The 17,970-nt window shown below is 33.3% G+C and overlaps 1 protein-coding gene across 1 annotated transcript in view; it reads right to left on the bottom strand.

Annotated features, from left to right (window-relative positions):
• LOC143065348 (uncharacterized) overlaps positions 1–17,970 on the bottom strand; it is a 108,484-nt gene that overhangs the window by 36,654 nt on the left and 53,860 nt on the right. The window contains exons 40-57 of the mRNA XM_076238877.1: positions 17,320–17,479; positions 16,830–17,027; positions 16,300–16,539; positions 14,795–14,954; positions 14,219–14,460; positions 13,779–13,909; positions 13,260–13,413; positions 10,691–10,912; positions 10,387–10,480; positions 8,878–8,995; positions 8,366–8,514; positions 8,123–8,256; positions 7,667–7,939; positions 6,662–6,952; positions 5,424–5,572; positions 3,719–3,860; positions 2,999–3,102; positions 2,510–2,713 (exon numbers count right to left, since the gene is read on the bottom strand). Coding sequence (XP_076094992.1) covers positions 2,510–2,713; positions 2,999–3,102; positions 3,719–3,860; positions 5,424–5,572; positions 6,662–6,952; positions 7,667–7,939; positions 8,123–8,256; positions 8,366–8,514; positions 8,878–8,995; positions 10,387–10,480; positions 10,691–10,912; positions 13,260–13,413; positions 13,779–13,909; positions 14,219–14,460; positions 14,795–14,954; positions 16,300–16,539; positions 16,830–17,027; positions 17,320–17,479 — 3,165 coding nt within the window. The remainder of the gene's footprint in view (positions 1–2,509; positions 2,714–2,998; positions 3,103–3,718; positions 3,861–5,423; positions 5,573–6,661; positions 6,953–7,666; positions 7,940–8,122; positions 8,257–8,365; positions 8,515–8,877; positions 8,996–10,386; positions 10,481–10,690; positions 10,913–13,259; positions 13,414–13,778; positions 13,910–14,218; positions 14,461–14,794; positions 14,955–16,299; positions 16,540–16,829; positions 17,028–17,319; positions 17,480–17,970) is intronic.

Genomic DNA, 17,970 nt, shown 5'->3' with positions numbered 1-17,970 from the left:
ACATTCAAAAGTATCAATTGTATGAATTTCCCACTGTCTTATTTAAATATATTACAGAAATTTTAAATAAAATAAATAAAATAATATATATTGTTTTTAAAATTGTTTTAATTATATATAATAAAGATAATGCATGGTACTCTTTGACTTCTTTAAGCTTGGTCCAAATATTAATTTACCAATGATCAATTCATTAGTTAGCTTTGTCTACATAATTACTGAATCAAACTCAGCAATTGGCTTGGGATAACTCTCATTTGTCACTTCACAATCTATGGCTTGCACATTTCTTTATTATTAATAATGATAATTGAGAACTATTCACATTCTTCCATTAAGTATAAAAAAGTGAGTGTACCCACTTAAGGTATATCTGCTTAATTAACACTACTCACTTTTTGGACAAATCATCATGGAAATACCCGATGACTTGAGCGCTTTGTTAGCTGCCATGAAGTTGACTGGAAAAGAACCTGCCTGGAAGTTCTCGGCAAGTTCTGACCAGGTGTCAGTACAACTGACGTGGACCAAGGCTAAGGAACCAGAGGCATCCTCTAGTAAATCCAAGCCGGCCCTGAAGAGCAAGCCACCCTCCACCAGGAGAAGAGACGCAAAGCGCTTTGACCAGTGGAAGGCAACAAAAACAGCCGTGATACCTGCTGAGCAAGTCCAACAAACTACCAACACACAAACAGAGGCAAGAGACAGCGTAGTTGGACACGTACTAACACCAACTAAGTACAAAGGGGAACCAGTTGGGGTTGAAGTCAATAGGGATATTGTCACCAGTCCCTACAACCCCAACAAGGCCTGCCACCGCCTTGTGTATTACACCTCCACCAATGACAGAGGCAAGCGCACTAGGATCGACTATGAAGATGGGTTTGACATCGACCACCCAGACCTACTGCGCACACCACCGCACACATCGCCAGTCTACAACGAACAATCCAAAGAGGCAATACAATCAGCCATAAAAGCATCACGTCCTGATACTCCGTACCAGCAAGACCAACGCAATCGGAGTAAAATGAAGGCAAAAAGACCGACAGACTCCAGTCTATAGAATAGGTAGATACAGTCCGCGATATCCAGACAGGATAGTCGGACTCTAAACACCCACACATCATCTTAAGGTATATCAGTTTTCAATTGACCATGGCAGGAGCAATGCTACATGTGCATGTAAAGAAAAAAAAGAAAAAAAAAAAAAAAAAAAAAAAAAAAAAAAAAGGAGCAATGCTACATGTTGAGTTCCTAGAGACCATAAAGATGTCCCAGATGTCAACAAACTCGTCCGTCGTGCAGCAGCTTTACCATTACTGCCCTTAGATCGTGTGGAAGACTACTGGTTACATGCCTTGGAAAATGCACCACAGTCAGATGCTTGCACCAAATTAACAGACTATATAGTTCTGACATGGCTAGAGGGCAGATACCCACAACCAACCTGGAACCACCACCAAACAGAAGGACCCAGAACAAATAACCATTTAGAGGGCTGGCATAACAAGTTAAAAAAGAGAGTAAAAACTGCACATCCAAATATATTCGAAATCATCAATGTGTTAAAGAAAGAGCAAACTTTGAAGGAATCACTACACAATGGTACGAAAGACTATATTCAGTATGGTGATGCAGCATCATACATCCTCAAACTTGGAAATTAGATGAACTTTGAACATTCAAATGTGTAAATTTGTGTCTTGTATTTCACAATATGAACTTTATGGAAATACTCATGTTTTATGTATTAGTGCTATTTCTTATGCTATTATAATAACATAGTGCTTTGAATTCAGTGCTGATTGAAATAAAATATTTGTTATGATAGTTTGATATTTGTCTTTATTTTTTCATTAAAATATGAAATATCCTTATCCAATTTGTCATCTTTTTGTTTAAAAATATTATACATGAGTAAAAAAAAATACAATTTCAGAAAAAGAAGACCAACTAAAAATAACACATTTTTAAAAAGTGGGACACAAAATAGTAAACAAAAAAAAAAAAAAATATATCTTCTTTTAAATAGTATTTCATGGTAATATTTGACATCAAAATAACAAATATCAACTAATTGCAATACAAACAAAACATAACTTAATTACAATGTTTACAGAAGCTCCCATTTCGCCTTAGTTAATTCTTGTTTACCTGAAAATTTGTACTAAGGCAAACTGGGATTAATTTTATATATAAATTTTGACAGCTAAGGCGAAATGAGAATAAGCCATATATTTCTCTTGGAAGAAATTTAAAGGTCCCAGTGAATAAACTACACAGAGAACAATACCTGTTGTATTTGTTAGATGGGACAATAGAACTGCCAAAAGTTTAAATGGACAGGTAACTTGCAGGTGAATCTATGTAAAACTATCATAGGGTTCGCAATAAATAAAAGTACATATTTTCAACAATTGATCTGGAAATCAGTGACAATTTAAAACACCTTAGATTTTACATTGTATTTCTTACTTGGTTATACCTTCCCTTTTGAGAAACTAACCTTTAATTCCAGCTCTGTAAAAGTAAACTGTGAATAATTAGATGACAGTTCTATCCAGTCTACCAGTAAGGACTGTGAATTATCATCAGAACAGGAAGAGTTAAACCACAGCGATATGTCATAGGATTTAATGTCAGATTCTGGATCCCTGTAATTCTCCCAAGATACAGTTAGACTGGTACTCTCTGGTGTGTAAGTAACTGCCTACAAATCAAATATGTTCTTATACATAAAAAATCTCTACAAAATAAGGAATTTTCAAGCCATACATGTAATGTAGCCACAGAGTGTGTGTTATATCTGTTAAGACCGTCTTTAATAATCTTCTTACCCCTATTCAAAATTACTATAAATTGTTAGATCTCATGCCTTGTCTTTTGCTCACCATAATTAATAACTGTTAGCAAGCTAGCTGTAGCTCCAAATAATTTTTCGAGACAACTCCTTATTCTAACATTGAAAGATGCTCGACTATTTTAAATGACATACCATGTTATAGTCAGGACCACAAGCTAGTTCTCCAGATACAGGATAAGTGGTATCCACGATGATTTCACGACTGGTCATACTACATTCCCCAGACTTGTCTGTACCTAAAAAACAAAAGAAGGTATGTAGTTTTAATTGCAGAATTTAATCAGTTGTCTTTTTATTTACAAGTGATATAAATCATTTACCGTTAAATTTCAAAATATTTTAGACTTTCTCAACTCAAAAGGAGGTCAAGACTGACTATATTACTTGCAAGAAAAAATTCCCTCAATTAGGGTTTTTTTTCCAATGCAGTAGTAATGACATTTTATTTACTTGTTTTAAAATCAATATAGATCTTTAACTTAAATGCAAATAGTAATTGAAGGTACAAATCAAAATTGCAAGCTTATATGGGAGTTCCTTGATAGTAGATGTTTCAAGGTTAAAGTTTAAAAGATATTTTTCTTGACTAAAATCACCTAACTGGTATGTGTAAAAAAGAATATCCTATCTCAGAAGTTCTGCATAATGAAACTGTGACCTCAACTGTTTGAAAGAAACCTGTTAATGTTTGTAAAGGTCTGACTTAATGGTTCGAAATTTTTTTTAGAAAATGAAAGATGATACCTAACTTCACAAACAATATTTACCATGTTGTTATAAGGTGAACTAAACAAAAATCATACCTGGAAGAAATAGTTTGACATAAGGCAGATGTAGAATAGATTTACTTACCCATTACCCATATGAAATAGTTGTTAGCCAGTTGTAGGTTGAGAGGTTGTATTCTGTAGAATGTATTCTGGTTTATATTTGTTACAGGGTAGACATTAAACATGGCTGCCTTCTCTTCATCTGTTGCTTTACCACCATCAATCTACAATTATAAAATATATAATAGACTTCAAATAAGTAAGATGTGCATTTATGTTCTTTCTTTTAATGGAGGGTTCTCTCTACTTTACAGGCATAAATACAGACTAGTGTTAGGATCTGTCTTCTCCACATTTAGTTAATTAATACTGCACCATCTAGTGACAAATAAAAGTCACGCCAATCTGACCACATCATTCCTAACTAGTGAGGGTATTTGTACTATTTTTATTTCAGATTTGTAAATTATGGCAGTTTCCATTGATTACAAGTTTTGTAACACAAAAACTCCAAATATACATCCCATCAGACTTTAAAGTGTATAATGGACTGACAAAAGTAAACCAGTATAATCCTTCCTTTAGTAGAAAGGATGGTTAATGTCCAGAGGCAAATTATTTTGCATATTCAGGATAAGAAAATGTTAATGTAACATGAATATTAACCCAGATTTGTACTAGTTGACATGCAGAGTCAGATCTCATACTTGTCAACTGACCCGTATTCTGCGGGTGTGACCCGAGAGTTCACAATTCTGAGGGATCACCCGGAACAGCCGCCGGGTCATTGAAATAACCCGGGACTTCCGAAAATGACCGGATTTCACCCGTATTTCTTAGCCTTGAGATTGATTTCTTAAGTAATATTCCTTTGAAATACCGGAAAATTCGTAATTCTTCCATGAACAGGAAGTTAATCTAGCTATGTAAACTGTCAAATTAAGTGACCCATTAAGTGCATGGCTTCACTTGACAGCTTTGGTGTCAAACACACTGTTAATTACCTTAGCTTTAGGTCGTAAATAAATTGCACCATAGGTTTACAAACTGAATTAGAGTTACTTCCCCTTATTTGTCACCATTCAAAATTATTCCTTATATTTACGTTTTATGGGTGAAAAAGATTAAATCATAAAAATATAAAATTCAAATACATATTGAAAAATAACTTTTCATTATTTTTATAAATTTATACAATTTTTTTTTAAAAGTTGAAAATTATTTTTTACATTTATACTACCTTTAACTGTATTACTATATTTTATCATAGTCTAATTTCCTTGATAAATGAAAAATATTATAGTTAAAGGCTACATCGTCAATAGTCTCAAACAGTTCAGAATTACATTAAAATCTAGTGTAGTATTTTTTCTCAAAAAGTAAAGCACATAAGACTGAGTTACACAAATATATAAAAATCTTTAAAAAGTGCAATGAAATAATATTTAATAAGATTTAAAATGACTTAACAAAGTGAACATGCGTTGATGTTTTGGTATCTTTGATCATGTTGATATACGTTATAAGAAAATGTACCATAAATACTGAAATTCAGCTCGAAAAAGTTCGTACGCGTTATGACCTGAGATTTGATTCTTCAATGCAGGTCATGACCTGCATTTTCATTGTCACAGGTTGACAGGTATGAGATCTTAACGTGTTTGTTCACAATGCTCCACAAGAAAGACATGTCACCTTACCCGAACACATTATTCTGACTGCCAGCCGACCAGTCTTTGCTATTACTCCTTAATGAATAAAACACAGAGTATGAAAAGAAAACTTACATATTGTTTACAGTCAGAACCAGTAAAATTTCTATAATCAGACACAGCTACATAGTACATCAGTATGTCTAGCTTTGAGTAGAACCCTTCAAACTGTACATCAACATATTTATCTGTATTGATATAGTCCTCTACGTTGATCATCCCCACTGAAATATAATCACACTGTAATTACTACATAGTCCTCTACACTCAGTTATAACCATCAGAAATAAAATAGCTAATTACTAGGCTTATTCCTGTTGATCAAGATGACTTTTTAACTTACGGAGACCATTTTAGAGCATTGATAAGACATTTTAGCAAAACAAATTGGACATGTTAAAGCCAAGTATAATACATTATAGCACAAGATTTTTCACCAATTTTACTAAAAAGTTAAAGGAGAAAGGGCAATAAGGCCCAAATGTTACTTCAAATTAAAAAGTCATTATAGATAACTCAACTAAGGTACCAGGTATTCAGAAAATTAAAAAAAATGTCACGTTTAACAAGTTATCATGGCAACAAACCATGATGAAATTTGTATATTGTGAAAACTTCTTGATTTTCCTTGTTCTTCATCAAATTTTAAGTACATTTTAGATTGGCAAAGTATGTGCGCATACAAGTTACTACTTTATATTTGGTATGATTATGTCAGTAGTTATATTAAAGCTTCTCTGAAATTATTTTGTTGTTTCTTGGCTGCACACAATGTTTCTATAATGGAAAGAAGATGGAAAACTGCACAAATTCTGTATTTTTCATCGTTTTCATGAAAACGGTGCATATTATGACGTAGTTGTGACATCATCAGATATCTTATATTTTTCATTTATATTTCTTGATATTGCCCCTACTCCTTTCTAATGCCCAATTAAGCCAAGATTTTGTACCCATTTCAACAAAAAATAAAATTATCAATGACAATTAAATTTAGCAACAAAAAATCTAAATATTGAAAAATGAATTTCAATAGAATCAAGACTGCACAATATAAATAATAAGATGTTCATTAAAATATCTAAAGCTAATCTCATCTGTGTATGTATTGAGATGTAAAACTCTCTCTTCCAAATGTATAATGCCAACAAAGTGCAAAACAATGTATTGTGGTATACAATGTAAAACTAAGTGTAAAACAAGGGAAAAAAGGAAATTAAAGAAAATTGATATGACTTATAAAACAATGGTAAATATCTGATTCCATTTATGAAGTATGAATTATGTTGGTAAAAATAGTAATTGTTACTCACCACTAACTCCACCATCATATCCAACACGGAATCCATTTGATGTGACCATGGCAACAGAATAAGAGGCACTGTATGCTTTAACGGTAAAGTAATACATTCCCCTACTGGGAACCAGTTCTAGGTCGTAGAAGGTGACAGATGTATTTTTAGCCACATTAGTGAATGGTACAATATTGTCTCTGGTTTTAGGGAACCTTCTGTCAGTACCTAATGCTACTTCATAATAGACAACATCTTGATTTTTATCTTGATAATCAATGTTCTCTTGATTCACATGGACACCTGGGTTACCTGTTATAAAGGAAAATATGCTGAACTGATAAATAATGTAATGTTAAAATGTCCACCCTTATAGCTGCTGTCTGAGAGGATAAATTTCTGTTTTAGTACCAGACCATTATGAACAACTATTTAGTATTCTGTCTAGAACAAAATGTCCTTAGATGAAATACAAGTGGAGCACACGTCCCAAACACCTATGGGTTAGGGGACTATCATAATCTTGCGGATATTATATGAGATGTATTTACTCAAAAGTTCATTAGAATTTCGGTGGTAATAACATTTTGGCTGACAGGATACTCTAGATTCTACTTATTCTTTAACTTCACTGTGGTGAACTCAGAATGACTATGATGACTTCAATACTATAAAAGAAAATACACAATACATTCAAAAATATGAATATTTATAGACTATATCATGATAAAATAATAAAATTGAGAATGGAAATGGGGAATGTGTCAAAGAGACAACAACCGGACTATGGAACAGACAACAGCAGAAGGTCACCAACAGGTTTTCAATGTAGCTAGAAATTCCTTCACTCCGACGCATCCTTCAGCTGGCCCCTAAACAAATATATACAAGTTCAAAGATAATGAACGCCATACTAAACTCCAAATTGTACACAAGAAACTAAAAAAGGCCAGAGGCTCCTGACTTGGGACAGGCGCATGAAATATCATGAGCATGTTAAAGACACCACAAATATGACAGACTTACCAGATATGACGTCTACTTGTACTTGTGTGTTGACAGGTAAACCAAATCCATCCCAGTTAGCCGTCACCATAGCTTTAGATCTGAGGAAGTTCAGATCGTACCCATCGACATCCCCATCAAATACTTTACCAGGCATTAGTGGATCTTGTTTGATGGTCACACCGTTAGATCTCAGTATATAGGTATAGTCTAAAGCATTTGTCACTCTTAACAAGGAGTAATACAATTCTCCATTCAACATTTGTAATTCATCATTCATCCCAGAGGTTTTAACTGAAAGTGTAGAAGCGAAGTATGACAAGGATTGAAGGCTGATCAAAAATAAAATTCCCCAAAATACAATTTATTTTAATTCTACCCAATTTTTATCCAAGTTTCATTATTTAAAAGACCTTAAAATTTGTCTCAATATAAGAAACTTCTATTTTTACATAAATGTATACAAGCAAAACGTACTTCCCATATCTAGCCATGGCATGACAACTTTCCCATCCAGCCTCTGTATCTGCCATTCATATTTAACAACAGGACATGGATCACCTGACATATCCCATGATGCTCTGTACGTGTCATAGCTTTCCTGGAAGTCCCTGTCAAATATAATAAATCATAAACGTTTCCTCTTTTACTTGTTCTATTATATTCTTTCATACTGCAGATTGTATATAAAATGATAATATAAATAAATACTATACTTACACGTCTCCATGTGAGTTCTGTAGAACATCATATACTCCAACATGTGACAATGGTGGCAGTCCTTGACTAAGATATGACATGTAAACACCATTAGATGTACCCACACTGGATAAACCTGCTCCATTAGTCCCTCTCACTGACACATAGATCTACAAAAGGGTCAAATGTTTTTTAATATAAACCTAAGAAACCAAATTCATTAATCACCTTCACAATAGATTTATTAAGACACATTTAATAATAAGAACTTACCCATATACTTTTTAACTAAACATGTTTTAACTGATCGAAATTAATAATCATGGAAATGTAATTTTGTTTAAATGACAGTACACTGGTAGCAAGTTAGCAACCTCTGTAAGATTAAGCTTTGATAAAGGGCATTGGTGGCAATCTCTAAAAACACTTAGTTCTAAAAATAAATGAGTTTTGCAAAAAAATAATATATATGAACTGAAAATGGCTTTTTTTTTGTATATCTTTTTGTATATTTGAAACCAAATATTTCCTACCTTTTTGAGTCCATGTAAGTTGAGACCATTAACTGTGTACTGTAATGTATCTACTGGTACCCTAACGAATGGCTTGATCTGTCCTCCACCAGGGGTTATACCAATGGCTACTTCATATCTATCAAGTAAGTAAAACATTTAAAACAAGAATGTGTCCACAGTACACGGATGCCCCACTCGCACTATCATTTTCTATGTTTAAAGGACTGTGAAATTGGAATAAATTCTCTAATTTGGCATTAAAATTAGAATGATCTTATCAAAGGGAACATGTATACTAAGTTTCAAGTTGATTGGACTTCTACTTTATCAAAAACTACCTTGACCAAAAACTTTAACCTGAAATTTGCACTATCATTTTCTATGTTCAGTGAACCGTAAAATTGGGGTCAAAACTCTAATTTGGCATTTAAATTAGAAAGATCATATCATAGGGCACATGTATACTAAGTTTCAAGTTGATTGGACTTCAACTTCATCAAAAACTACCTTGACCAAAAACTTTAACCTGAAATTTGCACTATCATTTTCTATGTTCAGTGAACCGTAAAATTGGGGTCAAAACTCTAATTTGGCATTTTAATTAGAAAGATCATATCATAGGGCACATGTATACTAAGTTTCAAGTTGATTGGACTTCAACTTCATCAAAAACTACCTTGACCAAAAACTTTAACCTGAAGCCAAAAACTTTAACCTGAAATTTGCACTATCATTTTCTATGTTCAGTGAACCGTAAAATTGGGGTCAAAACTCTAATTTGGCATTTAAATTAGAAAGATCATATCATAGGGCACATGTATACAAAGTTTCAAGTTGATTGGACTTCAACTTCATCAAAAACTACCTTGACCAAAAACTTTAACCTGAAGCCAAAAACTTTAACCTGAAATTTGCACTATCATTTTCTATGTTCAGTGAACCGTAAAATTGGGGTCAAAACTCTAATTTGGCATTTAAATTAGAAAGATCATATCATAGGGCACATGTATACACAGTTTCAAGTTGATTGGACTTCAACTTCATCAAAAACTACCTTGACCAAAAACTTTAACCTGAAGCGGGACAGACGGATGGACGGACGGACGGACGGACGGACGAACGAACGGACGCACAGACCAGAAAACATAATGCCCCTCTACTATCGTAGGTGGGGCATAACAACTGTTAACAATATAGTAATTAACGTTATTTGGGAGGAACTAATTAAAGTGTTAAGTAGTCCACTCTCTCACCAACTGAATAATGATACAACAGTCCTTAAAGAATGCAACTGAATACCAAATATCAGGAATGTCCAGTTAGTACTTATACACCTAAACAATAAATTTAAGGAGTTGGCAATACAGTCTGTGCCATATCTCTAGTGTAACATATCACCCTAACATGTCTTGGTTTGTTTCAGGTAGGTTACTCAACACTAAAAATATTCTACAACTATAGGCAGCTTCAAAGAACCATTTGGATTTTTTAATGTAATAGTAAGTGAGAAGTAAACTGCCAACTTACTGTTTAATTCCTGACTGTTCATCAGTAAATGGTTGCCATGCCAATGACACAGAGGTCAAAGATTCTGAACAAGTGGCATCTAAAGCATCACATTCTGTAATGAAAAAAAATGATACATGGATATGAATCTGAAAAAAAACATATTCTTCCATTCCTCCCGTTCCCCATTCCTAACTTTTTTTACTTGTAAAAGAAAAGAAGTTTTAATATACATCATTAATATTGTGCTGCATTCATTGTCCTTTCCTCCTTTAAAATAATCAAAGTGATAAATGTTATAACTTTTTAAAACTGTCATACATACCTTGGTCAGTTGAACAAGTTCTGGAGTTCATTAAAACTGTTGCAGTATTATTACTGACATCCATTCTGTAGGTCGTATGAAGGTCAATAACTTTACCATTCTGTGGAGGGGTAGTGTCTATGGCTATAGGACCAGAGAAAGCATATGACATTAGATGGACAGAGTTGACAGCAGTTACTGTTAAATAATAGGTTTGTCCATGGGTCATCAGGGAACCAGCATCTGCAATATATTATATGAGACTTAACCATGCATTTTAAAGTTAGAACCTTGATTACATATTTCCCAAGGTTATAACCACTTTTAAAGGAGCTACAAAGAGGCTTTGTTTCCTGACTAACCAGGAAATAAAACTAGAGGCTCTAAAGAGCCTGTGTCGCTCACCTTGGTCTATGTGCATATTAAACAAAGGACACAAATGGATTCATGAAAAAATTGTATTTTGGTGATGGTGATGTGTTTGAAGTTCTTACTTTATTGAACGATTTTGCTTCTTACAATTATATCTATAATGAACTTTGCCCATTAGTAACAGAGAACTATATTTGGTAAAAATTTACATAAATTTACCAAATTAATGAAAATTGTTAAAAATTGACTATAAAGGGCAATAACTCCTTAAGGGGTCAATTGACCATTTAGGTCATGTTTACTTATTTGTAGATCTTACTTTGCTGAACATTATTGCTGTTTACAGTTTATCGCTATCTATAATAGTATTCAAGATAACAAAAAACGGCAAAATTTCTTTAAAAATTACCAATTGGAGGGCAGCAAACCAACAACCAGTTGTCTAATTTATCTGAAAAATTCAGGGCAGATAGATATTGACTTGATTAACAATTTAACTCCTTGTCAGATTTGCTCTAAATGCTTTGGTTTCATAGTTATAAGCCAAAAACTGCATTTTACCCCTATGTTCTATTTTTAGCCATGGCGGCCATCTTGGTTGAATGGCCAGGTCATCAGACACATTTTTCAAACTAGATACCCCAAAGATGATTGTGGCCTAGTAGTTTCAGTGGAGATTTTTGTAAAAGATTACTTAGATTTATGAAAAATGGTTAAAAATTGACTATAAAGGGCAATAACTCCTAAAGGGGTCAACTGACCATTTCGGTCATGTTGACTTATTTGTTGATCTTACTTTGCTGAACATTATTGATGTTTACAGTTTATCTTTATCTATAATAATATTCAAGATAATAACCAAAAACAGCAAAATTTCCTCAAAATTACCAATTCAGGGGCAGCAACCCAACAACAGATAGACCTGATAAACATTTTTATCCCATGTCAGATTTCCTCAAAATGCTTTGGTTTTTGAGGTATAAGCCAAAAACTGCATTTTACCCCTATGTTCTATTTTTAGCGGTGGCGGCCATCTTGGTTGGTTGACCAGGTCACACCACACATTTAAAAAAAAACTAGGTACCCCAAAGATGATTGTGGCCAAGTTTGGATTAATTTGGCCCAGTAGTTTCAGAGGAGAAGATTTTTGTAAAAGATTACTTTAATTTATGAAAAATGGTTAAAAATTGACTATAAAGGGCAATAACTCCTAAACAGGTCAACTGATCATTTTGGTCATGTAAACTTATTTGTTGATCTTACTTTGCTGAACATTATTGCTGTTTACAGTTTATCTCTATCTATAATAATATTCAAGATAATAACCAAAAACAGAAAAATTTCCTCAAAATTACCAATTCAGGGGCAGCAACCCAACAACCGATTGGCCAATTCATCTGAAAATTTCAGGGCAGATAGATCTTGACCTGATAAACATTTTTACCTCTGTCAGATTTGCTCTAAATGCTTTGGTTTTTGAGTTATAAGCCAAAAACTGCATTTTACCCCTATGTTCTATTTTTAGCCGTGGCGGCCATCTTGGTTGGTTGACCGGATCACGCCACACATTTTTTAAACTAAATACCCCAATGATGATTTTGGCCAAGTTTGGTTAAATTTGGCCCAGTAGTTTCAGAGGAGAAAATTTTTGTAAAAGTTAACGACGACGGACGACGACGACGGACGACGCTGGACGCCAAGTGATGAGAAAAGCTCACTTGGCCCTTTGGGCCAGGTGAGCTAAAAACAGAAACTATACTGGATACTCTATAACTCATTCAGTCCAAGTTTGGCTGAAATTGATTCAGCAGTTTCAAAGAAGATTTTTTACAGTAAGCAAACTAGATAAACTTATTGTGAAAAATTGTCTTTAAAGGGCAATAACTCATTAAGGGATAAAAAAACTACCTCGACCAAAAACTTTAAAATGAAGCAGGACAGAGGAACGAACAGACGAATGGACGCACAGACCAGAAAACATGATGCCCATAAATGGTGCATAAAAAACTGAAAAATGCCCTTATAATTACCAATTTATAGGCAGCAACCACACAATAGGTTGTTAAATTCATCTGACAACTTTATTTATTTGTCACATGTCTGTACAAAAGTTCCTGGGTGTCTCCCACTAGCAAAATACATGTAAAACTAAAGTTGTATGCAAATAATTTTACTCTTATATTTGTTTGCTTTAGGGATTATAATAGTTTATACTCACCATCAATAGAGAAGCTGGATGTGAACCCACTAACTTCTTTGTCTACAAATATATCAGTAAGTCCTTCTTCTGATCCAAGAGAGATAAGAAACCTTTGTATTGGACTTTCTCTGTCCTGAAATCCTGACCAGGAACATTTAACTGGTACCTTGGCCTGTAAGATAAATACATGTATTAATTAAAAAGAGAAACTTAAAATTGATTCATAGTAAAGACCACATTTTACATAAAATCATAAACACATTCTCAATAGTTTTAATGAACCTTAATTTGTCTTAACAGCCATCCAAATGGTATTAACATTATCTATACACATTCTAAAATAGTTGTAAAGGTGTCAAAACTTGTTTCAATAGTCTCCACATTTCTCTTTTTTGTCTCAACACTTTTACAAGTTTACTTACTTAATTTTACAAAGGTCTTACAGTACAGTTTAAAACCAAATAATCCCACACATCTTAATACTGCTCCATAAAGAGTACAAAAACTTGACATCAATGTGGCCTTGTTTATACTTACACCAACAAATTTAGGACATGTAACAACACCTTGACTTGGAGGAGTTGTGTCAATGATTACAGAACCAGATGTCAATTTATTGATGGTACCAGCATTGTTCTCTGCCCAGATAGATATTATGTTTGGTTTGCCTAAAAATATATTTTGATAAAAATTAGATGATTAGAAAAAGTTTTCCAATTTCTTGATGATTTATACTTCTCTTGAAACAGTTGATACATTTTTTAATTTAATGTTTGGTTCAAATGAAGCCTTTATATCATTTGCATGAATTTAAGAACAAAGAACACTTTATTCATCTACAAATTAAATCGGATGGTATTTTTTTACAAATAGAATGATAAATAATAAAGTTTAGAACAAAAAAGAGACACACAGAGGTGCTCATAGCTTATTGTTGTGGACTTTTGGGCAGATGAGATAACAATAAAGAATTATACCTGTAGTATCCGGTATTACAGATGCTAATGGTAATACACTGTGAAGGCCAGATGACACCTCTACCTCAGTAATAGGTGAAACATCCTCAGCAAAGGGGTAGGTTCCAACAGAATACCAGGCTCTCCTGATACTACTCTCTGTATCATTGTAATGCCAGGAGGCAAACAAAGTGTCTGCAGATTTCTCATATAAAGTGGATCCTGCTCCAATATTAGTATCAGTGGAACTTTTGTCTGTTAATCTAAACAGTAAATATTTCAATTATAAAAAAATCATCTCAAATCTTTGTTGTAATTAATTAAATTCAGAAAATAACATATGTACCTAAACTAGTATAAATGCCTTAAAATTAAACATACTGTGTGTCCTGCAATCTTTTATGATAAGTCTTTTTTTTTTACACTACAGAGAAATATTTTAACATGTGAAGTTTTTGAATATCAATTAGTTGCATCAACTCAAATGCAAATAAGATACCTTTCTCATAGATAAAACTATTTTAAAATATGCCTTGTCAGATCTGAGTTTACAGTAAAACCATCTGACATATAACATGTTCTACATAAAGAATTTACCTGTCTAGTGATATGGTAGGTGGTGATGTATCTACAGTAAAACCATCTGACACTGATTCCAGGACACTGCCAACATTAGTAATAGCTCTCACAGTGGAATAGTATGTAACACCAGACTTAAGATCTAGATTAGCTTGGGCATACCCTGAACTTGTTATACCTATCAAAATATATTAGTTCCAATTTTATCTTATTCAATCTCTTACAGTAGTGTCATCATTTAATTTATATGAGCTGAAATAAACGATAAACAAACCAATCCCTACATAATATATTCTATAAAAGTAAATCACAATGCTTTGTTCAAATCACAAGAATAATGTATGTACTATAATATTACAAGAAAAGGTTTTAAGCAATGACATCAAAGTTATTATAAATGGTAAGGGTTCTGCAGAACCTGGTATCTCGCCTACTTTTGCTGTTAATCAAAGGCTCACCAAAAATAAGGTTAAAAAATTATAAAAAGTTTGGTAAAAATCCCGGATATTTTATGAATCTAATAAATGTTTAGAAAACTTCAACTTCAGACTGTAAGTAATGTAGCTGGAAGAAAATCTAAGTCCATTTGTAAATTAAATATGGAAAAAAAGAACAAAACTTTAACTAAATTTCTTTCTATATACTAGCTTTTGGTCATAAACAAGCTTCTGTCCAAGTTTGGTACAAATCAAGGATAGTTTAAGAAAGTTGTTAAAATTTCAAAACTTTAACCCCAGAGTGAATGTAATGTTTCCTAGCATAAAAACTAAGTTCATCTTTAAGTAAAATACTGAATAAATGGATTTTTTTTTACAAAATTTTCTTCTGGATACTATCTTATGATCATAAACAAGTGTCTGTCCAAGTTTGGTACAAATCTAGGATATTTTAAGAAAGTGATTAAAATTTAAAAAAAACTTTAACCACAGAGAGAATGTCATTCTTCCTGGCAGAAAAACTAAGTCCAATTATAAGTGAAATTCTGAAAAAGCAGACTTTTTTTTTACAAAATTTTCTTTTGGATACAATTTTTTTATCATAAACAAGCATCTGTCCAAGTTTGGTAGAAATTCAGGATAGTTTAAGAAAGATATTAAAATTTCAAAAACTTTAACCAGAGTGAATATTTGTGGACGTCTCCGATACCAGAATGTAGGATCGCTATGTCTAACTTTTTCGACAAAAGTCAAAGGCTCGACAAAAATATATATGATAATAAGACAGGATTTCAGAACTGTGTGGTTCATTGTTATCATATGAATAAAATTCTGCGGTTTGTGAGTTCAAACTCCGCTCTTACAGGTGCTCTCGACTCCAATCTTACTCGACTGGGATTGTCTGTTTTGCTAGTGTAGGTCAGTGGTTATCTTCAGGCACTTCGGCTTCCTCCCCCCATCAATACAAGCCGCCACAAAATAGCCCAAAAAGCTGTGCTTAATAGTGGCGTTAACACAGGATAAATAAAATAAAATCTTCCATTTCTGGTGCAATCCTACAGCCTATTTCTACAAAGATAGACTTACCATTTCCCTTGACACTGACTTCCTCACTATGAATAAGACCATATGGTATGAAGGACATGACATCCTCCCCTCCTGGTGTGGTACCTACAGCCCATTTATACTCCATAACGCCATGTAAATGGCTCTCAAACCCATCAAACTGTACAGTGACTACAGTTGGATGTAACTGATAATCTGTATCATCATCAAGGATCAGTAGGGCAAGGTTATCTGTTCCTTCAGCTCCATCAATCACAATTCCTGTTTATAGAAATCGAACAAGTCATTAGCTTACTCCTTCATGCTTGCATGGACACAAACTTTTAAAGAAGAAATTATAATCAGATTCATTATTTGTTCCCTCAACTAAAATCTTTTTCTAATATTAAAATAGCAAAATATATATCCATCCTTCCCTTTTTCTACTTTTTCTAATAATCAAAGGAATCAAAGAATTAGTATTTTGATCACTGAAAACCTCATCCATATTTTAACAGAATTCCTGGAATATGAGGGAGCAATAAAAACTTTATCTTTTCTATGAAGTTTACCTGGTTTGTCTTCATTTACTACAACTATAGGAGTGGATGTTATGATAGCACTCTCTTGTCCTGCACCATTATCTCCAATCAGACTGACATAATATACGGGAGACTTTGTCACAATATCAGTCAGAGGCAGGGACAGATCAGATATGTAAACATCAGTATCAGATTTATACTGGGTCCAGTCCATGACATCACTGCCACCTACAAGTTGTTAATAGGAGGTAATAAAAGTATTGTTTGATCTTAAACACAAATGAGGTTTTGAAAATAAATGAGAATTGTTTATCTAGATTGTAATTTAATTCAAAATTTGGAACTCATATAATAAACTGTGGATTCATTATTTTCCCTGGATTTCCTGGATATAAGTCAATGTTCAACGAAGTGTAAATTTTCTAAAGGCTTGTTGGCAAAATTAAGCAAAACTATTGGGTTACTGTCTTGCTGATGTTGCTCTCACGTTTTTCTCACAATTTATATTTTTTGTTAATACCTTTTGTCGTCCCTACTGCTAATCTATAGCCCACAATTCCTGATTGGTGATCATCAGCATCCCAAGCTACTTTGATCCCTGATGTATCAGCTTGCCACACAAATCCATCTACTTTCTTCTCCATTCCAGATGCTAGGGTCCCAACATGTAACCAATGGATCTACAGCATAAAAATAAATCAATCATTCAAATGGCTGAGTTGTGCAAAATTTTCCTTACAATGCAAGAGTGCTCAATACTGAACATTTAAATGTACAGAGTTATAAAATGGTAAATTGTTATTATTTTTTCAGAATTGTACTAAAGAAATGTCAAAGTTCCAAAGTTTGGAAAAAATGGAAAAATTTCCAAATCAATTCCATAAAAGCAGTGCATTAATGTAGCACCTGTCGACCCAATGTCAATAAATGTAGATGATGTCATTTATCAATCAGCTGTTACTATGATGAAACAAGAATGTGTCCAAAGTACACGGATGCCCCACTCACAATATCATTTTCTATGATCAATGGACCTTGAATGGGGGTAAAAAGTCTAATTTGGATTTAAAATTAGAAAGATCATATCATAGGAAACATGTGTAAAAAGTTTCAAGTTGATTGGACTTCAACTTCATCAAATAAAATTGAGAATGGAAATGGGGAATGTGTC

This window comes from Mytilus galloprovincialis, chromosome 2, assembly GCF_965363235.1.
Source record: "Mytilus galloprovincialis chromosome 2, xbMytGall1.hap1.1, whole genome shotgun sequence".
NCBI classification, from domain to species: Eukaryota; Metazoa; Mollusca; class Bivalvia; order Mytilida; family Mytilidae; genus Mytilus; species Mytilus galloprovincialis.
Note: the sequence above shows the minus strand (reverse complement) of the source record. Positions and strands in the feature narration are given on the sequence as shown.